We start from the raw sequence: 16,172 nt of genomic DNA, 5'->3' as shown, positions 1-16,172 counted from the left end.
TGAATCAGAAAACGAATCAAATATAAAGTTTGAGTTTATTCTCTGATCTGTCTTCACTCTGGTGTTAAACTCCAGTCAGTCAGTCCGATCGGCTGCAGCGTCCAATCACATAACTGATGAACAATGAGGGGGCGTGTCGGTCGTTAAAACACTTCCTGGAAGGCTGTTGTGCATCCTCGCTCATGGCTCCTCGGAGATCCCTCCTCGATCCTCGCTCCTCGCTCCTCCGAGCTAAATAAGAGCTTTGGGACGGCTGTCAATATAACGGTGCAGAACAACTTCCGGTTCAAGCGAGGAACGAGGAGCGAGGAAACGACAAATAAGAGACTTGGGATGTACCCCTTAGTGATGGCGAGATGAAGCTTCATGAAGCGTTGAAGCTTTCCATCCAATTGGTTCACACATGAGTCGAAGCTTCATGGTGCTTAATTTGCTGTACTGTGCCATCAAGTGGACAATAAATGTAAAACAGGCGGAGTGATTAAAATGGCACCAAGGCTTTGGTGTGTGAAGCATTGAATTGAATAAATGAATGATGATGTTTGTAATGTGTGATACATAACTTATTAACTTATTAATATGGTGTCTGTCTTTATGATACAATGGCGGGGGTCAAAGGGAAAGTGGAAACAAATTGGGGAGAAATAAGTGATATGAAAAGTTTAAAAAAAAAAGTGAAAGTTAGGATTTTATTGTCATACACATATACGAAATTTGACTTCTGCATTTAACCCATCCTTAGCTTATTGGGAGCAGTGGATTGCTGAGAAGCGCCCGGGGTTCAGCAGTTAGGCGTTCAGTGTCTTGCTCAGGTACAAGTCGGCATAAAATATGTATCAACTAAGGATCGAACCTCGAATCTTGCGGTTACCAGTTAACCCTCTCTACCCATTGCGCCACGGCCGAATGTGATTGTGTAATGTGGTTTGTGACTGTGCTTGATTTCATGCACATTTACAGTATATTCCGCTAGTTATTAATAATAACTTATTACTATGTGCATAGTATACTATGAGAGATCAGCTCAAAAATGTTCCCAGACAGGGGAACATCTCTTTCTTGCTGGTTCCATCGCAGAAAAAAGAAGCTCGAGTAGTTCGTAAACAAACGCTCAATAAAGTCCTAAGTACACTGTGACAAATGTGACCGGGGATCCATTGCGTTTCGCTGCCCCTTTTATTTCGAATCGCACGCCAAACCCGTGAACCATTTCCAGAATCAGTCACGTGGTACGGCTGGTTCGCGAGGCTTCGAACGTCCCCACATAACGTAAATCATCGACACAAGCCTCGATACGCGCTTCATAAAAATCTTCCTGGACTACTCGAAAGCTTCGAAGCCTCGACACGAAAGGTCACATCACTAGGCTGTACCCCTTGTATCTGTAAGGATCACTGCCAAGCAGTAAGTCATCCGTAGAGATACAATCTTCTAGCTCCATGCATAGTCTACAATTAATATTCGTTAATGTATTGAAGAATTAGTAAAGGGTCGATAGGTCGTGAGTGTAAAAGTGAAAGTAAAGGTTGTTTAAAAAAAAAAAAACTCATGCTACAGATTTCAAAGTTCAAGGTCTCTACATTACATAATGCTGTTGCAAAATGACACATTTTGGGGACAATGTGTGCTGTTGTGCTGGTAGACTATATATATAGCGTCGGAAATAGACGAGGGCAAAGGGCAAAACTGCCCCTAAGAAATGTCATTTTGCCCCTGATATCAGTAGGAGAGGGGCAAAAAATGCCCCCGGAAAAAATGGAGCGCTTCTTAATCAGACCTGAGACTGCGGTCAACTCAGCTGCGGACATTCACGGTAAACTCATTTAGCGTAACGGTGGCCTGCCTCGGTCAGCGCTAGCTGCTCTTGGCCTGTCTCGAACGATTCCGTCGTCACGCGCTTTCCGGTCATTACGCTATCATTTTCTTCGGCGATCGCCAACCAAACGTAAGTAATATTAATTCATACATATCAAATAATCTACGTGCCAAATTTCATGAATATATATGGACGTTTATATGTCTAAATACTATAGGAAAGTGACTTTGATGAGAGGAAGCAGAAAAAACGCTCGGGCGACGCTCTTTACTCTGAGAAGTGTCTCTGTATTTTCTCCGTATTGCTAATATAAGTTAGCATACGAGTGTATTTTGTAGCTAGCTTTACACTACTTTGTCTAGCCAATGAAACTATAGCATTGATGTGTGACATAATCTGTCGTCGAGGGGAGGGAGGCAGAAATGTTGTGTCTGAAAAAAACAGTTGTGGCCGCGGGAAAAACGATCAAAGAATCATAGCGCGAGTTAAAGGTAGGCTGCTGTTTGTTTTTGTCTTAGCTCTAAAACACAACAGCAGACATGTAAAATAAAATGCTTTTCTTGTTTATCATAAGCCAGGCTACATCAAGTATAATAATGCACAATGATCTGATCAATTATGCAAATAATGTTGGTGTGTGTGTGTGTGTGTGTGTGTTTGAGAGTGAGCGAGACTGTACATTTATTGAAAGCCAGCAGTGGCTCTTATGATTAGAACTATTTATGTAGATAAGCCTCCAATATAACACAGTGCTGTTATACAGTATATAAGGTTAACCAAAATGTAATGTTTTTGACTTAAATTTCTCTCTTGTGGTTTATGTTCCTGCCTGAAAAGAACAGAGACAGAGAACAGCGACAGAGAGAAGGAAGAGAAGAGAGGCAAAGGGAGACCGCAATAAGCAGAAAAACAGTAGAAAGCAGACTCAAAGAAGCAGAAAAACAGTAGAAAGCAGACTCAAAGAAGCAGAAAAGAACAGAAAGCTGACTCAAAGAAGCAGAAAAGAACAGAAAGAAGACAGCAATAAGCAGAAAAAGAGTAGAAAAGACAGGAAGAACCTTTAAAGTAACAAAGGTAGGTAATGTGTGTCTGTGTGAGAGTTTTTTTCCTTTACAGGAGGATCAAGAAAATAAGAGATGGATATAGAAATTGTAAATCTACAATGGTTTAAGGTAAATATATGTATGTCTATGCATGTGTTAAATATGCATGAGTCTATACATGGCAATCTGGCAATTTATAAAACTATTCAATTCATTGAGACATGTACTGTGGCTTTAAAACAAATTTTGTATTTAATTTCTTACTGTAAATGTGTATTTGCAGATGCCAAACATGCGGCAAGTCAGGAAGAGGGAGAGGAAGACGAGGAAGTGGACCCAGGAGGCCATGACACAGGCCCTACTGGAGGTGAAAGCAGGCAGGCTTTCTCTACGGCAGGCAGCCCAGCAGTTTGGGGTCCCTAAGTCCAGCCTGAGTGACCGAGTCAGTGGAAGGGTGTCCTCTGACTGTGTCTATGGTCAGAGGACACTCCTCACCCCTGAAGATGAGGATTCCCTGGTGGAGTACTGTTTGTATTCTGCCAGTCACGGGTTTCCACTGACGAAGCCTCAGGTCCTGGCCCACGCTCTGGCCATCTGTAACCTCCGCCACCGGGAAGCACAAAGAACCGTGCTTGGCCAGACGTGGTGGATAAACTTCCGGGAGCGGCAACACCATCGCCTTACTGCCCGGACCCCAGACATCATTGACCGTGGGAGGGCATCCTGCGCCAAGAGGGGGCCAATTGAGGAGTATTTCGGGCTCCTCACCACCACCCTGGAGGAGCACGGGTTGAGGGAGAAACCTCGTCAGATATACAACTGCGACGAGACGGGGTTTCAGCTGGACTCTACAAGAAGGAAGGTCATCGTGCCCCGGGGGACTAAACATGCTTACAGGCAGGCCCAGGGAACCAGAGACCACATCACCGTCCTGGCCTGCCTCAACACGGCTGGGGAGGATGTCCCCCCATTCATCATCTACAAGGGGGGATATCCAGGGGGCCCCTATAACAAGGAAGGGGTTCCCGATGCCCTCTACGGGAAGTCGCCAGCAGGGTACATTGACAGTGAGCTGTTTAGGAAGTGGTTTGTCGGGCATTTCCTGAAGTTCGCCGTGCAGGAGCGCCCGTTGCTGCTCATCATGGACGGACATCAATCCCACCTGGATCCAGAGCTGGTCCGGGCGGCACAGAGGGAGGGGGTCATTCTCTTGTGCCTGCCACCACATACGTCTCACATCCTTCAACCTCTGGATATGAGTTTCTTCGGACCCTTGAAGGCAGATTTCTCTGGTGTTACAGGAGATCTGTCGGCAGTGAGCCACTCCTTCTTGGTTTCTAAGAAGGAGTTTTCAAGGGTCCTAAGAGACTCCTACCAGAGGGTGAAGGATCGGAGACTGGTGGTGGCTGGGTTCAGGAGGTGTGGCCTCTACCCTCTGGACCCAATGGCTATCGACTGGTCACGGGTCATGCCGTCCGGGCCGCAGCGTGGGGCCTCCTCACCACCTCCGCCAACCTCATCGGCATCTTCCTGGGCTGCGCCTGATGTTGCCCCCCCCTGCCAGCATCCCCTTTCTCCAGCCCCTATCCCCAATCCCCAGAACCAACCCCCACCTGCCCCTCCTCCCAATCCCTACATGACCCATCCCCTGGTAACATCAGGCCGGATAACAGCAGACCTGGCCCACCTCCTGGCCGAAATAAACTACAACCGCAACACCGTCAAGGTCAGGAGGAACATCACCAAGGCCAGGTTACTGACAGCTCAGGAGATGTCCGACGTCATCGTGGAGGCAGAGGACCGTGCTGCAAGACGGGAGGCCCAAGCTCTGGCCAGAAGAGACAGAGAGCAGCAGCGGGCCAGAGACACCGGCCCGGCAGCCACTTCCTCTACCCTGTCTGGCGGCTCTCGCCCCAGCCGCAGAAGACCAGTGTCCCTCGGGGCTACTACAGCCACCAGCTCCGGACTTTCCATCGCCGGTCCCTCATCCCGCTCTGTCCCCTCTTGTGCCTCCCACGGTCCCCGGCTGCCTGCCAGCAGCACATCACCACTGAGCCTGCCTGCTGAGGAACACCGCCACCTTCCCCCGTCTCCTGGTCAGCGCATCCCTATTTTGCATTTGAATTCACGTATACATCAGAATTTATTAACTATTGTTACGCATAAACATTATTATAAGTATGTATTTTAGAGTTGTAATAATAAAATATGATTATTATTTCAGAGCCTTCAACATCGGCTGCGGGACGTGGCCTCTATGGGTCCCAAACTCCTTCCTCTCCCTTCCACTGTAAATCCTTTAAATAATCTAAAAAAAACCCACAATATTATATCACGATGGTGACATTAGCCATGATGAAGAGTAAACAAAGCATGGTTATGCTTTTTCTGTTATTTATACAGCCTCCCAACCTGCAGAGACCCGACCTTCATCCAGCTCCTCGTCTGCTGGACCTACGACATCCACCGGTACTTCATGTTAACTTGCATTGTATGCCAACCCATGAAAATCTGATCATTGTCTTTAATTCAAAGTCATTTTTTATTTATTTTAATAGGTCACACTCCTGAAGAGATGGAGCAGACAGTTTGGGAGTGTGGCCGGAGGGATTGGTGTCGTGGGTCCAGTGTGACAGCTGCCACACATGGTATCACACCATGTGTGTGGGCTGGGACGAGGAGCTGGATGATGAAGACGATTATTTCAAATGCCATGTGTGTCCTGATTTTTAATTTAATTTTTGATTGGTTTGTTTTTCAATAAATGTTTGCACAGAACTTTTCAATCATTTGCACAAGTTATTTGTCTTTCACTTTAACAATGTAGCTTTTTAATCATGAATACTCATGTTTTTAGTTGTAATATAACTCTTACTCTGCACTGTGTGTTATGATAATAATTGTTATATACAATATGTGTACATAATTGTTAAATTCCAGACATCAGCTGGTGTTTTGCCAGTGATTGACATGAGAAGAGTTTAACAAAACATCCAGCAGGTGGTGGTATACGCTCAAACGGAAATTAAGGAGCTTTTATTGCATCATTTGGAGTTGTTGAAGCGTGATATCTTATTGTGAAGGACAGAACTACGGTCCCGGATGTGTTGACAGCATTGATGGTCATTTTTGCGACCCTGGAACAAGCGAATATCCCCGAAAAACCAGCAGCAGCCAGTGTTTACAACGAGGATAGAAATCCTGACGGATTAGGCCACCAGCAGTGCACGGCTAATTCACCGGTGTTAGCATCGTTTTAACGACTCTGGTAAAGGCAAAGCTAACTGTAATAATTACAACAATATTTCGTTTGAAAGGTACGAAGTTTAACTTCAGTTTAACAGCATTAAATCAACTGAAAACATTACACGATCATTTTTATCAACATTGTAAGTGAATTGTATTGAAACATTAGCTAAAAACTGTCCGGTTTGGGGTACAATTCCGTTAAACGGCGCAGATCGGGAGGGAGCGAAGGACTTTGAAAGTTAACGGAAAGATTAACGTGCAACATCCGCTTTCTTAAGACGAACATCCGGTTTTCAGAATAAGATGCCAACAAAGTATACATATTGCATAATGGAAATTAGATTAAATGAATTATATTCACATTAAGTATAAAACATGCTACCTGCATCTCATGAGTTAAAGGGAAAATACACCTAAATTGTGCGTAAAGTGTCTTTGGTTTGAGGGTTGCTGGAAATTAATAATACCTGACTGAACAAAGGTTAAATGTTATTTCACAAGTTTCAAAAAATGCCCCCAATTTTTTTGAAAATGCCCCTGGATTTCAGTCAGTGGGGGCAAGATTTGCCCCCAAAAAAATATGTGAATTTCCTACCCTGTATATACTGTATATATATAGCATACCATTAGTTTGTTTTCATAAGAATAGTGTCACTGTCACTAATTTATATGTTGAAGGTATCATGCACAAAAATTTAATTGCACGAGAAGTATGTGAACCTTGTGTGTGTGTGTGTGTGAGTGTGTGTGTGTGTGTGTGTGCGTGCGTGTGTGTGCGTGCGTGCGTGCGTGTGTGTGTGTGTGTTAGTTGTTCCAGTGCTGCTAATATGGAGGGAGAGGCCCTCTCCACCCTGTGTACCCCGGCTCTGGTGGTGGATCTGGACAAAGTGAAGAGAAATTCAGAGAGGATGATTGAACGCTGGCAGAATTTGGGGGTCCAGCTTCGGCCACACATGAAGACCCACAAAACCCTGTATGAATACAGACACAGAGAGACGCACTCACTCAATACATTCATACAAATCTGTCACACAGTTTTATTTAAATAGCACCAAATCACAACTAAAGTTATCTCATCATGACACTTTTCATGGAGAGCAGGTCTATGTGAGAAGAGCAGGTCTTTGTAGATGAGAAGAGTTTAAAATTCTATCATGGATATTACAGGAAGCCAGTGGAGAGAAGCTAATATGGGAGAAATATCTCTTTTCCTAATTCTTGTCAGTACACGTGCCAAAGAATTATGGATCAACTGGAGAGTCTTAACAGACTTATTGGAGCTGCTTGATGATAATAAATTGATAAGTCCAGCCTAGAAGTTACAAATGCCTGCACTATGTGCCTTATTTTTGCAATGTTATGTAATTGTGTTCACGTCTAGTGAGTGTGCTGACATTTTGACGGGTGGATCACGGAGGTGCATTGTGGTTTCCACACTGGCAGAAGCCTGTTTCTATGCCGACCACGGATTTGATGACATCCTCTATGCATACTCTCTTCCCTTTGATAAGGTCCTCTCAACTGAAACTCACACACTTAAAAGTTTCATCCATCACATACATGTTTTGAATATCAAGTGCGTTTTGAATATGTGAAAAGTGACAAAATATTTAAAGAAATAGATTTTTTAAATGCTTTGACGGTGCCACAGGAGCAAACGCGCTGGTCTAAATGTAGAAATGAATGTTTGCTTTATTCCATTTAGCTGCTGAATTCAGTTTTAGGGTCGCTGTACACTGTTACGCCTTTTCCTACTGCTTTTTATACTCTGACGAGTCAAACTGTGTGTGCACAAAGGTGATGGAGGAGCTGCTCACAGCTGTATCTCAATAAAATAACTTGCAGGTGGTCGTGAAACAGCTCCATGTACTGTAGATCTTGGAAAACAATAGATTTAATGACAAATAGGAAATAACATTTTGCTTCATTTATTTGAAAAAAAGTCGCTCACTACAAATATACATTAGTATTCTACTCTATGACATTTAGTATGTAGTACATACTTTACTTACTAGTGTTATGTCGTATCAAATTGAGAAATAGCTTTCCTTTTTCACAACACAGTTGGGCTAATGTAATTAATTAATTCATTAATGACAGCTATGTTGTATGGAAGTGTACCAGTGAGCCAGCATGCAGAGTAGCTTAGCCCTGGAACATTAAGCATTAATGGTGATTGATTGATTTTCTAGCCCATCATGCCGGTCAGTGTAATTAACCTAAATCTGATATCATTATATGGCTTTTATATTTTTTAGGTCTCATCTCCCAACAATGCTCCAAATAATCCCCCTGACTCACGTCTGTGTGTGCTCATAGGTGGAGCGCTGTGCAGCACTGTCAGAGAGGCTGGATCTCTTCCAAGTTCTACTGGATCATCCTCATGCTCTTGATCAGCTCAAAAAGAGACCACTGAAGGACGGTCGGCTGTGGCACGTCTGGCTCAAACTCGACTGTGGCAACGGGAGAGGTAAACATGCAGGGAACACAGCACATCATCGGCTGCTGAAAGCGAAGTGCCTGTTGATCTCCCGTTTGCCTGTTGATCACCCGTTTGTTCTCTGCCGTAGCTGGTGTGCTGCACTCAGAAGCCGAGGCGCTCAGATTGGCTCTGGCCATCGCCGAGACGGCGGGCATGGAGCTCACAGGAGTGTACGCTCACTGTGGGAACACCTATAACTGCAGAGGAGTGGAGCAGATACAGGCTGTCGCACAGGAAACCACCGACTTGACTCTGCAGTTTATGGAAAAGTATGTAAAAAAAAAAGACAGTAAAATGCAAGTAGAGGCCAATTATGTCATATTTAACCACAGAGAATGATTATAATACAAGCCATGTTTTCTGAGGTAAACATTTATTTATGAATATAATTTGCTTTACTTTTGAATGGCATATACACGTGTACACGTTTTTGACGGTAATCATTTATAAGTTCTCTGCTTGACAAAAGTCTTGTTGTTTTATGATTGTAGAAGACAGTTCAGTTAATAAGAAAGAACATTAAACTTCTGATTTGTCAAAAATGTAGAATTGGATAAACACTACTTGAAAGTTTGCTTAATGACACTGTCAACCTTTTTCCAATTTCACATGCAGCTTGTTGCGACTTCAAATTGAAATGCAGATTTATGTTGTATTACCGATTGGCAGTTATCACATTAAGACGACAGCGCACCTATACTCACATAATCTATTATATGTTGTTCCTATGAAATGCTGTCTTCATAGAATCATTCTGTAAACTTCTCTGGATTTGTTCTCTGGCAGACTTAAGGCTGCTGGCATCACCTGTAAGTCCAGCATTGGCTCCACCCCTTCCTGTAGTCACCCAGTCAAAGACATGGCGCAGCTCAGCGAGGTGCATCCTGGAAACTATGTCTTCTATGGTGTGTGTGTGTGTGTGTGTGTGTGTGTGTGTGTGTGTGTGTGTGTGTGTGTGTGTGTGTGTGTGTGTGTGTGTGTGTGTGTGTGTGTGTGTGTGTGTGTGTGTGTGTGTGTGTGTGTGTGTGTGTGTGTGTGTGTGTGTGTGTGTGTGTGTGTGTATGGATGTAGTTGTATAAGTGCACCAGTTTGTTTATTTTTTCAGGCAGATGAATCCGGTTGTTTTTTTGTTGTGGATGTCTTCCAGACGTGCAGCAGTCGGTGATTGGCTCGTGCAGTCTGGAGGATGTGGCTGTGAGGGTTTTGACGAGAGTCATCGGACACTGTCCTCACAGGAACCAGCTCCTGATTGACTGTGGATGGAGTGGACTCAGGTACCTTCATCAGTATTGTTTACCTGCTTACTCTTTTAAGCTGACATAATCCTTATGACAGCATACTTAAATTAAATGACTCTAAGGGAAGGAGTCTGAGGGCAAAAATAATTGTTTTAATTGATTTCCTATCAAATGACCAATGATGCTCCCCAACAGGAGCAGATACATTTAATCAACACTAAATCACAGTGTTTATTCATCGTTGCAGCTGTCTATTGTTTTTATATTTCCTTTAAACCCATTTGTGGTCCCTGGTCTCAGTCTAGACGGAGCCGGAATGCTTCCCACTGGATATGCTGTGATTGAAGGACACCCGGACCTCAAGTAAAGTTATCTACTCCTGTCTCTCATCTTAATACTTAACTCGTGTGTGACTGAAGTTCTGATGAAATATATTTCCCCCCAGGTTGTTATCTTTGACCCAGGAGCACGGTATAGTGGAGCCCATCTCAGGACCGCTGGACTACAGCAAATACCCCCTGGGCTCCCTGCTGACACTGATCCCCTACCATGTTAGTACAGTTCAATGTGGAGCGTGTGTTACTGCTGTGTCAGCTTTATTGTGTCTTGTTTGACCTGGTCTCTGTTCATTTTACAGTCGTGTGCCACTACGATGATGCATCCCGTGTACTATGTGCACTCTGAGGGCCGTCTGCTGGGGAAGTGGACACCAACACGCGGGTGGTGAACGGGCTGGCTCAATGAACACAGGTTGAAGGAATTCTCAGAGCAACTCGTGGATAGATATATAGATAGATATAAGTGTAGAGGTTATAAAACCACTGATTAAGGAACACCTACTACTTTTGTAGACCAATTCTCCAAATGTTGTATTTGAAGGGTTTGAACAACAAAAAGCTTTTGGACTATGTTGTCACCTCATCATTTCATCAAAGCCACCTAGCTGTGTTTATGAAAGGAGTCAGTATGAGAATGTCAATATACTAAGACCAAGACAGCAGCAACAAAATGCCATTAGGCTGCTGTAAGTATGTGGGCACTCACTGGAGGCTGAAACACTAAACACAAATACTATGAAAAGCATGGGTTATGACTCTTGTCTATAATTAATGTCGCCTAGATTTGTCTGTTTTAACCTTCCGCTTTCAGGAGTGTTCATTTATTTTTGAATGTCCATTGTTTAGTTTTTTGCACGATCTTCAGTTTTGTATTGTCTCTAAATGTAATTCCTGAAAAAGAGAAAGACACTTTGCTCAAAGTGTGTACTGCAGAACAACAGGCACTGGTATAATCAGTAATTATAATGATCATGAACCTGTTGAAGTGAGTTTATAATAAATTATCATTCATGATAAGCTTTTATGGACTAATTGTACAGTGAATAATGGTGGTTTATTTGTTTCTGACTAAATCAAATTGCTATAAAGTTACTTCTACTTGTTTTATCTTGCACATTTCTAAAATAGGTGTCATAATGACAATTCAAACGTTATTAACATTTATTATAACAGTTCATTTTAATGCCAAATTACTGTTATTGTTATTATTTCCAACAATCGTAAAACTGTCTCAAAAGCGTGGAGGTTGTGCTAAGTGCATCCTGGGAAATGTGGTTTTATCGAAGCTTACGTTCTGATTGGCCAGTATATGACCTTTCGCTTGTCACGTGGTTTAAAAACTTCAGGAGGATGGCGCGGAAAGTTGTCACACCACACAGTGCTGCCTTCAGTTCATAAAAGTCTTGTTTACATTTTCCTCGGGCGACACTGACACATTATCTGGTAAGTTACCGTCAGTTAGACGCATCCGGTTACTGGTCCTCTTGTCCTTTAGACATTCAGTGCGCAGCCGCTGTCTGTTGATGTCGACTGTCCACAGGGAGACTAACGTTACCCTACACTGCACTGTCAGCTAACGTTGCGTTACCGTGCCCGATAGAGCCTAACTAAAGTAGCGTTAGCGTTTTAAGACCCCCGCTGAGTAACGTCAGTTAGCTTTTAGAGAGTTGCTGTCACACTGTGCGTTGTATCTTCCTTTAGTCATCATGAGCGTGTTGGAGGTGAAGTTCATTGGTGATGGAGATGCTCTGGAGCACATCGTGGACAAACAGGAGGGTATGTGGACAACACACACGCTTAACTTCTCCTGCTTGGATGTTTGGGGTTACGAGCAGGTTCGCTGGCTACTCTGTGTCACTAACTGCCTGTCTCTCTCTCTGTCTGTCTAACTGCCCGTCTGTCTCTATGTCTGTCTAACTGCCCGTCTGTCTCTCTGTCTGTCTAACTGCCCGTCTGTCTCTCTGTCTGTCTAACTGCCCGTCTGTCTCTCTGTCTGTCTAACTGCCCGTCCGTCTCTCTGTCTGTCTAACTGCCCGTCTGTCTCTCTGTCTGTCTAACTGCCCGTCTGTCTCTCTGTCTGTCTAACTGCCCGTCTGTCTCTCTGTCTGTCTAACTGCCCGTCCGTCTCTCTGTCTGTCTAACTGCCCGTCTGTCTCTCTGTCTGTCTAGCTGCCCGTCTGTCTAACTGCCTCTCTGTCTCTCTGTCTGTCTGTCTAACTGCCCGTCTGTCTCTCTCTGTCTCACTAACTGCCCGTCTGTCTCTCTCTGTCTCACTAACTGCCCGTCTGTCTCTCTGTGTATAACGTACAGGCGTGCAGAGCAGCAGTGGGTCTGTTCAGAAGATGGTAATGTTTAAGAGCCCAGCTGGGCGACGAGCCAAAGAGGATGCAGAACATGATGGGGATGAAAATGGAGTCCTTAATGAGCAGAACTATGTCCACGCTCTAGGAACAGACAATGCAGAAGGTGAGTTAAACAACTGCATGTTCTTGAACACCTGTTGTGGGTAGTAAACCATGTCCAATTATTTTGCTCCAGCTGTCTTAATAGGGGTATATTTTATAGAACTGCTATTCAGCCTGCTGCTAAATGATGCAAAGTAATATCCAGCTGCCATTTAATATGCACTCGGTTATCCATTTCATTAGGTACACATGGCTATGCAGTGTAATCAACAGCCCTGCAATACATCCTGTTGTTTGTGTTGAAACTATAGAGTTGCAACAGTGTTAGAGTTTGTTGTTGATGTGCTTCCTGTGAGGGTATATTGTTCACCCCGTTTACATCAACAAGAGTGGGCTGAATTTATCTACAGCATAGTAAAATGTAATATTTTCACGACTGATCAATGCATAAACACACCAGCCCCTATTCCTCCTGTTACAGCCTGAATTAGCACAAGGCCGTTGTGTTAACTGCTGCTAATTATACACTAATGGCCCCTTCACGTGGTTACAGCTCACTTACTTACTTTCCCTTTGTTTTGCAGAAGATGAGGAGGGTATGTACAGAGTGGCGGGGTCCTCCATTTTCACCTTTCAGAAAGCCAAACGTGGACACAGCATGGCCCAGACTGGTGAGAGCCTTCGTCCTCTTCTGTTATGATTAGTAACTTGGTTTTCAGGATAGTACACACTGTGTTTTTCTATTTTTTTACAAATAGCAAGTGAATTGGCTCGGACTCCTGGGAAAAGCGTAAGCTTCAGCACGACCCCCAACATTGAACCCTCGACTCCCACCCGAACAGGCCGCAGTGAGTTCAGCACACTTCCCTTTTTGTTTTCGTGTCCATCCTTTCCTGTGCCCATTTGCATAGAACCAAGTGTATTCTGTCTCTCTCCGACTAGACCACAGAGGTGGAAGCAGGACGCCACAGAGGGTGAGACTATAGGGATTTGTTTTGCTCTCTTATATACACGACACGTCGGATCCAGCAACCTGTTTTTGATGATGTTGCCAAATAAGCAGGCTGCTTTGCTGCAGTGTTGTATATGCTTTCTCAGTGTTACCTCTGCTTTTTGCAGAGCAAGAAGGTTCAGTTTGTCTCCACGACACCCCACAGGCTCAGGAAGAGAATGACAAGTGAGTGTGACGATGGAGGTGGAATCTAGTTAATATGTAGACAGTTAGACTTTTGCTAAGCTGTTCGATGCTCTCAGCTCCCAGCATGCGGTCAGACAGCGATAGTGAGCTGTCGCCCTCTGACTCTGAGGAGGAGGAGGAGGAGGATGAAGATGTGATGGAGGAAGAGACGAAAGTAAAGAAAGAAGACAAGGATAACTTGAAGACTCTAAGAACACCCAATAAAGGCTCCTCTGCAGCGCTCTACAAGACTCCTGCCAAGAAGAGCAAGACCACATCTGAAGCCCTCAATCAGCCCAGTATGGTTGAGGAGTATTTTGAAGCCCATGGCAATTCGAAGGTCTTGACATCAGACCGCACCCTGGAGCGTTTACACACCCCTAAGCTTGACAGGGTGAGTATATGACCGCCAGCAGTCTAAATGTATTCAACGAGCCGCGTTCCCGTGTCATTGAAGCGCTTCCTTATTGTCTGTTTGCAGGAGACTTTGGTCCAGCTTTTAGGAGGAAAACCGTCCTGCTGCTCCAAAGAGATCCAGCAGCTCAACAGCAAACACCGGAAGCACTTCAGCAAATGGATGTTACAGTTACAGTGAGTGTGGTTGGCACTTTCTTTGTTGCGTGTCTTTTTCTTTTTGCGTGTGTTGTTTGAAATACAGAACGTGTCTCTGTGTTTGCGTGTGTAGGTTGGGATTCAGTGTGCTGGTCTACGGTTTGGGCAGCAAGAAATCTCTGCTGGAGGACTTCCGTGTGTCTCACCTGGCTCAGGAAATCCACCTCGTGGTCAATGGATTCTTCCCCTCCATTACTCTTAAATCAGTCAGTATACACAGAAGAATATCTTCCATATTAAAATGCTTTATTGGTACAGTCTATGTCAAGAATTCAACTGAAATGACCAAACCGATTTTGCATCCAGCCTTGTGGTATTGATGGTTAGATTTTCTTTTTTGGTCTATGCTTTCATTGCAGATTTTAAATGCTCTGACATGTGAGGTTCTAGAGCATCAGGGAAGTTTCCGGACGCCCTCGGACCAGATCCGGTACATCGCTCAGACCCTTAAAGAGAGTGAGTGCGTCTTGTCATCGTCTCTGTCTTAAGCTTGTGTTTGAATTCTGCGTTTTGACAATTGAAGCATGTCCTCGCAGGCCCAGATCTCCATGTGTACCTGCTGATCCACAATATAGATGGATCAATGCTGCGAGGAGACAAGACCCAGAGTGCACTGGGGCAGCTGGCATCCCTGCCCAACCTGCACATGGTGGCGTCTTTAGACCACATAAACGCTCCAATGGGTGGGTGTTTTTGTGTGTGTGTGTCTGTACTGCCATGTTGATCATATTGAAACGTATTCTTGTAGCTGACTCTTTCCCGTGTGTTTCCAGTGTGGGACCAGTTTAAGCAGAGCCAGTTTAACTGGTTGTGGTGGGAGTGTGTGACCTATCAGCACTACGCAGAGGAAACGTCGTACGAGAACTCGCTCCTGGTGCAGCAGACCGGCGCTCTCGCTCTCTCCTCCCTCACACACGTGCTGCGCAGCTTGACACCCAATGCAAGGTACCACATGCACATTGATAGGATTAACTGTCAGAGCTGTTGAGTAATTCATGAATTACTTAAGGTCTACTTGGCTCTGTGTCCTTTCTTTTTGCAGAGGAATTTTCCAACTGTTGGTGAAATTCCAGCTGGAAAACAAAGATAACCCTTCATACACAGGTACACACAACTTCTAAATGCTCCACAGGTCTTTCCCTAAAATTTGGGAATATTTGTTGCTTGGTCATTGTCAAATTTTCCTGTCACTGTGTGCAGGATTGTCATTCCAAGATTTCTACCAGCGTTGTCGAGAGGCGTTCTTGGTGAACTCTGACCTCACACTGAGGACTCAGCTGACTGAGTTCAGAGACCACAAACTGATACGGACACGCAAGGTGGGGTCCTGTTTCACTCCAGAATTACCGGCCCTCATTCAGTGTCATAACTATCTGCAGACTGCAGTGTCGGTCACCTAACATTTATTCCAATGATGCTCCAGGGTGCTGACGGAGTGGAGTACTTAGTCGTTGCCGTGGACGCGGGCACGTTGATGGATTTCCTGGAGAACGAAGAGGCCGACTGAGAAGAAAGGGCTGACTTGTATCGCGTGTAGTTCATCCACTGACTTAACCAGTTAGGGTTAATGGTTGAATCGGTCACTGATCGAAAGGCCCGGTTACATCTGATCTACATAAGACGTGAGCCCGGCTCACAGGCTCTGCACACTTTTGAATGGTTTGAATCTAATTATTGGTGAAATGTTTTGACTTGTCAGAAATTCCCCATCATAGCCCCTGTGACATTCACATCATGAATACATGTTTTAATCCAACACTTGTGTCATTAAAATAAACACTGAAGAGTAAATAAGTTATTGCAATTTCATCT

At 44.4% G+C, this 16,172-nt stretch overlaps 2 protein-coding genes across 4 annotated transcripts; both read left to right on the top strand.

Annotated features, from left to right (window-relative positions):
* Positions 1-6,935: 6,935 nt before the first annotated feature.
* Positions 6,936-10,585, top strand: LOC306789523 (D-serine dehydratase; the record flags this gene model as incomplete). Its single annotated transcript, XM_079285509.1, has 9 exons — positions 6,936-7,081; positions 7,490-7,619; positions 8,428-8,578; positions 8,679-8,859; positions 9,377-9,495; positions 9,738-9,864; positions 10,129-10,191; positions 10,274-10,379; positions 10,466-10,585. 9 exons carry the CDS (start codon positions 6,936-6,938, stop codon positions 10,553-10,555), a joined length of 1,113 nt encoding a protein of 370 aa, XP_079141635.1. The 3' UTR covers positions 10,556-10,585.
* A 932-nt stretch (positions 10,586-11,517) lies between these two features.
* Positions 11,518-16,137, top strand: orc2 (origin recognition complex, subunit 2). 3 transcript variants are annotated; one of them, XM_079284988.1, is made up of 16 exons: positions 11,518-11,609; positions 11,868-11,942; positions 12,477-12,632; positions 13,159-13,242; positions 13,330-13,419; positions 13,514-13,545; positions 13,691-13,748; positions 13,826-14,142; positions 14,230-14,339; positions 14,434-14,566; positions 14,720-14,816; positions 14,897-15,043; positions 15,134-15,305; positions 15,403-15,464; positions 15,561-15,679; positions 15,784-16,137. In XM_079284988.1, the coding sequence occupies exons 2-16, from the start codon at positions 11,873-11,875 to the stop codon at positions 15,865-15,867; spliced, it is 1,731 nt and encodes a 576-aa protein (XP_079141114.1). In that variant the 5' UTR covers positions 11,518-11,609; positions 11,868-11,872; the 3' UTR covers positions 15,868-16,137. The 3 variants fall into 3 exon arrangements, with proteins under 3 accessions (XP_079141114.1, XP_079141115.1, XP_079141113.1); XM_079284989.1 differs by having other exon boundaries at positions 13,156-13,242; positions 13,700-13,748; XM_079284987.1 differs by having other exon boundaries at positions 13,156-13,242.
* The last annotated feature ends 35 nt before the right edge of the window (positions 16,138-16,172 follow it).

Source organism: Melanostigma gelatinosum (genome assembly GCF_949748355.1).
Source record: "Melanostigma gelatinosum genome assembly, chromosome: 15".
Taxonomy (NCBI): Eukaryota; Metazoa; Chordata; class Actinopteri; order Perciformes; family Zoarcidae; genus Melanostigma; species Melanostigma gelatinosum.
The sequence above is the reverse complement of the archived record's forward strand: the minus strand, read 5'-3'. Positions and strand labels throughout refer to the sequence as shown.

Bases quoted from the DNA above. Each gene is read 5' to 3' on its own strand.
- orc2 (XM_079284987.1), top strand. From the start codon at position 11,873: ATGAGCGTGTTGGAGGTGAAGTTCATTGGTGATGGAGATGCTCTGGAG. The intron at 13,243-13,329 runs GTGAGAGCCTTC...TTTTACAAATAG, and splicing joins ACACAGCATGGCCCAGACTG to CAAGTGAATTGGCTCGGACT. The intron at 13,749-13,825 runs GTGAGTGTGACG...CGATGCTCTCAG, and splicing joins GCTCAGGAAGAGAATGACAA to CTCCCAGCATGCGGTCAGAC.